Source organism: Lactuca sativa, chromosome 7, assembly GCF_002870075.4.
Source record: "Lactuca sativa cultivar Salinas chromosome 7, Lsat_Salinas_v11, whole genome shotgun sequence".
NCBI classification, from domain to species: Eukaryota; Viridiplantae; Streptophyta; class Magnoliopsida; order Asterales; family Asteraceae; genus Lactuca; species Lactuca sativa.
In genome coordinates this window covers 19,005,287-19,015,218 of record NC_056629.2, presented here as the reverse complement: position 1 = coordinate 19,015,218, position 9,932 = coordinate 19,005,287, and the positions used below count along the sequence as shown (strand labels likewise).

Here is a 9,932-nt window from a genome sequence, read left to right as displayed (position 1 = left end):
AATCGATTTCATGAAATTGTGATAAAGCACAGGGCTTCCAACCAGGTGACTAGACATGCACACAAAAACCGGTTTGGGCTATAGGATCCGATCCGATCCGAAAACCGGTTTTGACCGAACCGGATCGGATTGAACCGGCCACCGGATTGAAACCGGATCGAGACTTCGGATAGCGAATCGGATTAGACCCCCGGATCGAGAACCGGATTTTGACCGAACCGGATCCAAAATCGGTTTGAAACCAGATTTTTTTGTTACCGTTAAAAAACGGGAAAATTTGAATTTTTTTTTTAAACTAGCCGTTAGAACTTAAAAAAAAACGGCTACTTTGACTTTTTTGACTTTTTGGCACTTCTAAACACCTATATATACCTTTCATTTGCTACATTTCAATTTTACACAAAAAATTTACTACTTATTTTCATAATACTCAAAAAAATGAGCTCGAGAAATTCAACCGCGGGTCAAGATTCGGATGCAACGGTGGTTAAAATCATACCAACCACTCGGAGTAAAGAAGTGTGGGAACATTACGATTTGTGTTTGTTGTCGAACGGGAAGGAAAAAGCGAGATGCAAGAAGTGCGGAATGTTTTTGGGAAAAGATGGCAATAGCACGTTAAGGAGTCATACAACAAAAACTTGTCCAACTGTAAAAGGTCAAAGCGATCCAAGTCAACCAAATATTACTCCCGACGGGTCGATCTTCATTTACAACAATGATGACCTTCGTGAAAGCTTTTGCAAGTTCGTGATTCAAGAGGGCTATCCTTTTAACCACTTCGACAACCCACGATTAACAAGGATTTTGTGGGAAAAAATGCAACCGCAATACCGGCAAGTAAGTCGCACTTCTCTTAGACGTGATGCTTTAAAGTATTGGGATATAGCCAAAAAAGATATGCACTTGGGATTTTTAAATATAAAAACCGGTGTTTCTTTAACCTGTGACGTTTGGTCCTCCGCCGGTAGTTGTCCCAAAAGCTATCTTTGTGTCACGGCACATTGGATAGATCCCTCTACTTGGGTAATGAACAAACGAGTTATTGTTTTTGAACTTTTTGCGCATCCTTACACGGGGGCAAGATTATTTGCAATTTTAGTAAGCGTTATAGAGACTTATAATTTACGCGACAAAATCTTCTCTATTTCGTTTGACAATGCAAGTAACAATACCACCGCGGCAAAAAGATTAATTGCAAAATATAAACCTATTTTGGATGGCTCGTTTTTTCGTACTAGATGTGTTTGTCACATTATCAATCTTGCGGTACAAGATGGTTTAAAAATTATAGATTCGACGATTGAAAAATTCAAAACTGTGTTAACTAGAGTTTTTGGAAAAAAATAAAGCTACAATGGAAAAATATTGAAAGTTTGCCATTTCCATTAACGTAACTCCATATAGTCCTCATTGGGATTGTGACACTAGATGGAGTTCAACATGCATGATGTTTGAAAGTTTGACACGTCAAAGAATCGCTTTGCAATTATTTTACGACACAATTTCAAAAGGAAAAAACCCGGTTTTGGATTATGATTGGGATTTGATGGAAGAGTTTGTGGAAATGTTAAAAGTTTTTAAACAATCAACCACTTTTCTATCGGGTGTGTATTACCCTACAAGTCCGTTGTTACTAAATGAATTATGGTTGATGTCCGCACAATTGGAACGTTTTGAACAAAGAAGTGAAATATTTGTTTTGGTTACGAGACCAATGAGACAAAAACTAGTCAAATATTTCAAAGAAATGTCACCACTTTTTACTTGCGCCGCGGCATTAAACCCATGTATCAATGTTACGGGTGTAGAGGCTTTGATTACCAAAATTGCTATGTCTTTAAATTTGCACAAAGATAACTCAAACTACATCCGTAACCAAATAAACATTTTTAATGATACTTTTACTAATTTGTTTGACATTTACGCTACAAAATATGGCAATATGTCAAACACTTTTGCAAGTGTAACCGACTCTACTAGCGGTGCATCGGGTAGTGGTGGGGGTCGAACGGATTTTCATATCGACCTCTATAACTACCTTTTGGAGGAGCAAAACAAAAGAGCACGCACATTAACGCCTAGTAGCGAACTTGAAATTTATATGGGTTCAAACTTTTTAAAATTCATGAGTGCACGACAATTTAAAATTTTGGATCTTTTGGCTTGGTGGAGAGAAAAGGAAGCACAATTTCCTATTCTCTCCGTCATGGCCCGTGATTTATTAACCGTCCAAGCTTTCACGGTAGCTTCGGAATCCGCTTTTTCTTTTAGTGGAAGAGTTTTATCAAAGTTGAGGACGAATCTTACCCCGGTTGCGGTAGAGGTTTGCGTTTGCTTGAAGGATTACTTGGATTCTGTGGAGCGTATACAACACTTGGCATCACTAGAAGGCCCATTATCATAAAATGTTGAACCGGAGATCATGGATGAAGAATATGCACAAGGCTTATCAACACCTCCGGAAGACGAAGACGATGACGATGAAGTCGAAGATGAAGACGGGGATGAAGAATATGGCATTGATGAGACCCCTAGTTACTTGCGTGGCGGTTGAAGAATAATTAAATGAAGGCGACACGAAGTGGAAGACCACAAAAACTATTTCCATTTGGCTAAATGTTATAACGCCACTTTATTATTATTATTATTTAACTAGTTTAAAAACTCTTTCTAATTCGACGTTTGATGTATGTTTTAACTATTTTAATGTACCCATGTTGCATTTTGTGTTATATTTGAGGTCCAAAAAATGTGTATTTAAAAAAAAATAGAGAAAATCGGATCGGATCCGGATCGGATTAAACCGAATCGGATGCGGGGCTCGGAAAACCGGTCAAATCCGGTTTGAAACCGGTTCGGATTAATGGTTGAATCGGATTGGGCGTGACATAATCAAACCGGATCGGATCCGGATCGGATCGGATCGGATCGGATCGGGTCTTTGTGCATGTCTACAAGTGACTATCTTTTCCTGTTTGCTCTATTTTTTATGAGATTGCAACTTCTTGTTCCTTTTTTGGTTTTGCTGGGAATTGTGTTGTTCCTTTTCGATTTTGCTATAAATTGTTGTTCCTTTTGGATTTTGCTGTGAGTTTTTCGATTTTGTATTTGGCTAAGATTTTTTTGGTTGTTGTTGTTGTGCTCGTTGCTAATGATGTTATGTAGTTTTTTTTACCTAACTGAATGGTCCAAATGGTGCTGCTGTTCTTTTTAAAACAAGTTGGATGGCAAGATAGTTGTCAAGAACTGAAAGGAAAGTCTTTGAAATTATGTTTTATGAATCTGCTACATGTTTTTTAATCAATATGTGAAGCCATTAAGAAGAATTTTACTGTGTTCTTTTCCCGTGTTGGAGTTTAAACTTGGAGCAATCACTATGCACTTATTATATGTTTCTGTGTGTTTTATGCACTTATTATATGTTTCTGTGTGTTTTCCTTTTTGGGGTTTGAACTTGGTGTAATTATTGCTAATATGTTTCAACACTATTAGATTATTTAGAATAAAAAGTTGTGCATAATTGATTATATTTTTTAAATTTTGAACAAGTTTCTATCTCTTTTTTGCAGAAATCTTGAATTTTGTTATGGGTTTGTCATTGTCACCATTTTCATCCATCTGGGAAGAAATCTTGCATCATAGTTTCATAATCTTGCCTTGAACTTGATATTGGATTACAAACTGATGGCTTCTAAAAATGTGAATCCAATTTGAAATATCTACATCAAGAGAAAATTGTTCAATCAATGGTCTTGGATTGCTAATCGGTGTATTGTTGATTTGTTTTGCTTTTTATGGCATTTAATGAGCAGGGGTATTTTGGGTACAAAAATATTATATGTATGTTTGTTCTAATTGTTGAATCAATTTTGTGCTTAAACATGTATGTTTTTATAGTTCTTCAACAACTTTATCCATCACTGTATAAAGACCAATAGGGTAAAATGGTCATTTTTCATCGGTCATGGTATTCAGTCAGATGGACAATCAAACAACATGATTTCTTACTCAATCAGGATTACTAACCCAGACAGATCTTTCCCAGTCAACACTTTCTGAGTCAGAAACTATCAAACGGCCCTAAGTTTTTTTTTTTTTTTTACCAATAAGCTATGTCATCTTCTCCATGCTCCACACTCCATGGGCAATGGCTTAAGATATCATTTCAAGTAAATATCATATATTATACAAAATTGTTATATCAGTCTTTGATTAGAAATTAATTAGAAGAAGGGCAAAAGAAAAAGATGCGTTTTTATTTGTTATTCCTGTACTTAATCAAATATTTTTTTTAAAATGCAATTGTAGAAAGCATACGACATTATGCGAAACTAAAAAGAAAAGGCTACACAATTGAAGGAAAGGTATATCTATTTTGCAAGAAAACTTTCACAAAATTTGGTACCATTCAAACCTCAAAATGCAAACCATCTTCGGACAAATGTTCGCATATTTATTCAACAAGATCGAGTCTTTGAATTGCAATTCAACAAAGTGTTTCGAACTCAATCTTGACATCCTAAAGCTAATCGAAGATGGAAGCCAAGGGAATAACTACACCTGCAGCTCGAGTTTATCAAGATTTCGAACCTTCAATGGAGTGGGTGCCCGAAGATGATTCCGATACTCTTCTCGTATATCTCCCTGGTACGTTTTCTTTATATTTCCTTTGGGTTTTTTTTTTTTTTTTTTTTTTTTTTTTTTTTGATGTTTTGTTTCAAATTTTTGGAAATATTTGCAGGTTTTGCTAAGGAACAATTGAGGGTTCAACTCCGATCAAGGAATTTGATCATTAGCGGTGAACGAAAGCTCCAGCAAGACACATGGAGCCGATTTCGTGTAGAGTTTCCAGTTTCTGCAAACTGCGATCTCAACAAAATCAGTGCAAAATTCGAAGGAAACATTCTGTTCGTTAGGCAACCCAAATTGATCACTCCAGAACCAAAACCAGTTGAAGAAACCCCGCCGGTAGTTGCAGCGGCGCCGTTGCCGACGCCTCAAAAGCCTGTTGCTGTACCAAATGTGGGTCAGAAAATTACCGACGAAAAACCCACCCCAGCAACACAAACAAATACGGAGAACAGTTTGAGGAAAGATCAAGAGGTTCCTAAGATGGGAGTAGAGGAATCGAGCAAAAAACCCGATGAGAAATCTTCTGAACCAAAGAAAGCGAAAGGTGTTCGTGAGAATGCCTCGGAGAAGAAACCAAGTGATTCAGACAGGAAGAAGAAGACGAAGGTGGCGTTGGGTGAACTCGATAAAACGACTAAAACTGCAATAGAAAACTATAAACGGGCTGTTGGTGTGTTTGCTACGAAGCTAAAAACGTCAAGGAATGCTGTGAATACGATTGTGATTCTACTTGTTGGTCTTGTGATTGGTGTCTATGTCTCGGGTTCAATCAAATCTTGGACAAAACCTTGAATACTACGGGTAAAGATTGGTCCCATGTAATAAACTAATGAAATCTTATTTGTTGTGTATTTACAAGTGATCTGTAATTAATAAATTATAATACATGTCTAGTAACACATTAATTTGTTACCATAACGGGTCTTTAATGTTTTCAATGCTAATTATTATGGCTAGTACAATAAAAAAGAAATTTATGTAGGGTTAGGTGTATATGACTTAACAACTATTATAAAACAAATATAGTTTAGTTCAATCTAGTCAAATACTATGTAACAAACAATATTTTAAACTACATTTACACATTAGGTTTTATGTGAATTTATTTGAATGAAAATATATAGTGATCAGTATATATGTAATCAAGAATAAACATTTGTAGGGATTAGGCATGTAAACTGCTTTGGAACTGGGCCGAATCGGACCGCAACCAAAAAACCGTAAACCGGATTAGCCATAAACTAAGAACCAAAAAGCGGACCGAATACCACTAATCCGCTAATCGGTTCCGGTTCGGTTCTACTAAGAAGTATGCTTTTTAAGAAGATGTTCGGAATCGTGACAAATCTGAGACAGACTGGAATCGAAAAACTAAAAACCAAACGAACTATAAACTAAGAATAAAAAACATGACCAAATACCAATAATCACTTCTAACCGATTTCAATTCCGTTTAAAAATCTCACATCCAATTGGAGTGAAACATTAAACACATAAATAACCATTTGTTTATTAAAATAAATAAATAAACCTTTTCTTTCTTTCTTTATTTTTCTTTTCTTTTGACTTTGGTAAACTTTGGTTATGTAACAAGACCAAGCGCGCCATATGGCAAAAAGAACTTCGTTTTCCGTTCTCCACTTAGTTATGGGAGGCAACTAACTTTTGTACAATTGTACATTTGTACTCTCACTCCACCACTAAATTATATACGAGTCCCTAATTTACAAGATTAATACTAATTGACCCCCTTTAACACTTTTAAGCAACATATTAACCCTTAATTACTGCTTTTAATCATGATTTACAAAAAAGAAAAAAAAAGATGCATTTGTACACGCATCCTCGTTTCTCTGAGGTGTTGTTCTCATATTGGGCTCAAAAGATAATGAGAAGAAGATTTTAAATGTCAAAGGGCCTTTATGGATGAATGAAAACTCAAGGGCTATAATGTATTTACCTAAAATTTTACACAGAAACCCATACACTTTACACAAATTCTTCTTTTATCATCCGTTTTGTAGTTGGTCTTGATTCATCTCCCATAACTTTTCATTGTGAAATCGTTTAAAATGCAATCAATGGAGCTGTCAATGATCTCACAATCGGCCCCACTTCTTTCCTTTTCTCCTTACCTTCTTTTGACTTCCTTCTTCCCCCATTTATAATCCCTCTTTACATTTGAATCACACCGGTGACTACCTGCCGGCGATGATGGTGGCTTGCTAGTCCCGTTGTCAATTGGCTTTGCAGTTGCTGATGAAATTCAAGTGATTTCACTTTGTTGTACAGGTATCTAGTTTAACTTCTAATTCGTCGTTCTCTTTGTGTTTGTTTTTGAATTTTTTAGCTGAATTTATACGATTTCAAGAATTCGATTGCGTTTTTTTGTGGGTAATGAATCAACTTGCGTTTGATTTTATGGGTAATGGAGAAACGAACTAACTACTGTGTTTTTACAGAAAAAAAGGGGGAAAAAGAATGGATGGCGTTGATCGGTTCCGGCGACGGAGGACACTCCAAGAGCGGCTAGGAGTAGGACTAGTTTGTTGTGGGTCCACTTGGGACATCGAACCCTCCACCATGGGCGTCAGAGACGGCGACGACGATGACGAAGACGACGAGGCCAGCGTCGGCGATGATCCAGTTGACCTACCAAATCAGCTAACAGATGAAATTCAAACCCCACTGGAGTCGAATTCAAATCCTGACTGCGTTCTACCGTCGCCACGTATGAGTCTCGCCGACGTGTTGGAAGCCGAACGGCAGTCTCGACCTACCACCGTGGCAGCTGATGGTGGCGACTCGTTGACTTCTGGCAACGATAACGACGTTAGGCTGACAACAACCATACCGGTGACGCCGGCGAGGGTGTCGTTGATGAGATTACTTGAGGAAACGGACGATCACGATGAAAAGGAAGGAGGGGGGATGGATCCTGTGTGTTGCGTGTGTATGAGAAGGAAGAAGGGTGCAGCATTCATACCGTGTGGACACACATTCTGTAGGGTGTGTTCGAGGGAGTTATGGTTGAATCGAGGTTCGTGTCCACTTTGTAACCGTTCGATTCTCGAAATCCTTGACATATATTAAACTCAAATTTCAATATTATGCTCGGATATTATCGATGGTTTGTATCATATTCATGGTTTATTACAAAATTGGTGGATATAACACTAATACGAATTTCTAAAGGTCCTCTACGAAATAATCAAAATGATACAAAATGTATCGTTTTGTCATTTTGCAGTGGTCCTACGAAATAAGAAATTTCAGGTTAATGTTATTGGCCAAAAATGTTGTTAGAATGTTAGAATGGTAATTGTTTTCATTGACTAACGTCTAACTAAACACCAATCGAGTATTTATAGAATAACTTAACAATATAACTATAAGAAGACACAACGGTAACAAAAATAATTGAATCATATAACTTTATGTATCTTGAATGTATATCCACCCTCCCTTTAAGTTGGATACTTAGGTCACGTCTACCCAATTTATCATATGTAGAAATTGAAAAAAAAATTGAAAATGTTCAACCTAAGAGCTTTGGTAAAAATATTTGATGGTTGATACTCGGAACAAAAGCACACGGTTTACTTCTCCACTACTATCACATTCACGAACAAAATAACAATATATTTTCACATGTTTGGTATACTTGTGGTGTACCCGGTTAACCCAGATATGTCGTACAGCTTTGTTGTCGCACATTAACAACTTTGCTTTCACTTGTATGGCATCTAAATCCTAGTGAAGTCATCACAACCACAATATTTCACATACAATACTTGTCATCACCCTATACTTTAGTTCTGTCGGGGAACAAGACATAATGTTTTGTTTCTTCATCGATCTTCCAACAAATTTGTTACCCACCGAAGTTGATTATGTATCATATATAAGAGCATTTAGTGGACAACAGGGGTGGAACACAACCCTTACTATAAGGTGGGCCGAAACCAAAACCCCCAAAACAAAATTATATACGTAAGTCTGAAATAAAGTTATAACATATAAAAACTTTATACTTTTTGTACATAAATCGGTCTCTTAATGTTATCAACTAGGTTTGATCTAATTCTTTTAGCCCATTTTCTTTTTGAAAATCATCCTTATTTTTTGTGATTTTCTTTTACCCAAAAATATGTTATTAATAATTATTTATTTATGTCTCATAAAACTTATAGCTAGAAAACAAAACATTAAAACAAAGTACATATACAAATATAAAGAATAATAAAAACATTGCATTATGTAAAAAGTAAAAATCTATAGTTAGTATCTAAAGAAAAGTCCAAAGCAATATAGAAAAGAAATCTAGCATAGAAAGACTCAAGAGACCACAATTATTACAGGATACCCTAATTCCCTAAAGGTCTTTAACAAGAAAAGAAACGAGACCAAGAAAAAAGGGAAAACCTGGTGTGGAGGTGAACCGGATCCCGTAGGTTCTCAGGCAAACAGAGTGGCTGAGATCATAAGCAGGACATGATTCAACGATTAATGAAGATGTTGAGACTGGAGAAAACCCACAGGAAAGGATATGAAGTGAGAAGCTTGGCGCCAACATATGATGTCGAGGATTAAGGTTTTCAGTTTTTATTAAAGTTATTAAATAGCTAATAATTGAAACTTTTTATTTTTGGTAGTTGCGTTTTCCTACAAATTAGGAATTATACGTATTTTGAAAAATTCTAGTTTTTTTTTTTAATGTTTGTGGTGGCTTGTTCTTTCTGGTTTCTCCATAGATTTCTTTCTTTTTAGTAACTTATGAACAATTCCAGCATATAAATAGATATTAACAACTTAAAAAACCAGGGGGGCCATGGCTTCCCCTGGCACCTAAAGGCATCCGCCACTGGTGGACAGGCAACTCAAACAACTTGAACCAAAATAGGATTGAAGTTCCAATCCTCCATTTATGAGTAAGAACAAACATTGTCTTGGGGTGATTTTCAAATATTTAAGGGCACAGAAAGTTGCATCTATTTGTGTTCACATCGGATTACTTAAAATTGATTAAGTTAGCTCACTAAGGTCTTATTTGATATTTATTGACTGAGAAAGTACTAAATGGGAAGTGTCTGTTTGAGTAATAAATTTTACTAAGTAAGAAATCATGTTATTTGATTGTAAATGTGACCGAATATGTTGACTGATGCAAAATGATCAGTTTACCATGATGCTTTATACAGTGATGGATGAATTTGTTGAATAATTATAAAAACATACAGATTGACATAGTAGTATTTTTTATAAAAATAATTATAAAAGCATACAGATTCTCACAC

At 36.0% G+C, this 9,932-nt stretch overlaps 2 protein-coding genes across 2 annotated transcripts; both read left to right on the top strand.

Annotated features, from left to right (window-relative positions):
- Window positions 1–4,452: 4,452 nt before the first annotated feature.
- Window positions 4,453–5,547, top strand: LOC111891003 (protein RESTRICTED TEV MOVEMENT 2). Its single transcript, XM_023887085.3, has 2 exons — window positions 4,453–4,650; window positions 4,745–5,547. Exons 1-2 carry the CDS (start codon window positions 4,539–4,541, stop codon window positions 5,425–5,427), a joined length of 795 nt encoding a protein of 264 aa, XP_023742853.1. The 5' UTR covers window positions 4,453–4,538; the 3' UTR covers window positions 5,428–5,547.
- Window positions 5,548–6,739: 1,192 nt separating this feature from the next.
- Window positions 6,740–7,775, top strand: LOC111890992 (putative E3 ubiquitin-protein ligase XBAT35). Its single transcript, XM_023887076.3, has 2 exons — window positions 6,740–6,927; window positions 7,098–7,775. The coding sequence occupies exon 2, from the start codon at window positions 7,117–7,119 to the stop codon at window positions 7,726–7,728; it is 612 nt and encodes a 203-aa protein (XP_023742844.1). The 5' UTR covers window positions 6,740–6,927; window positions 7,098–7,116; the 3' UTR covers window positions 7,729–7,775.
- Window positions 7,776–9,932: the final 2,157 nt, after the last annotated feature.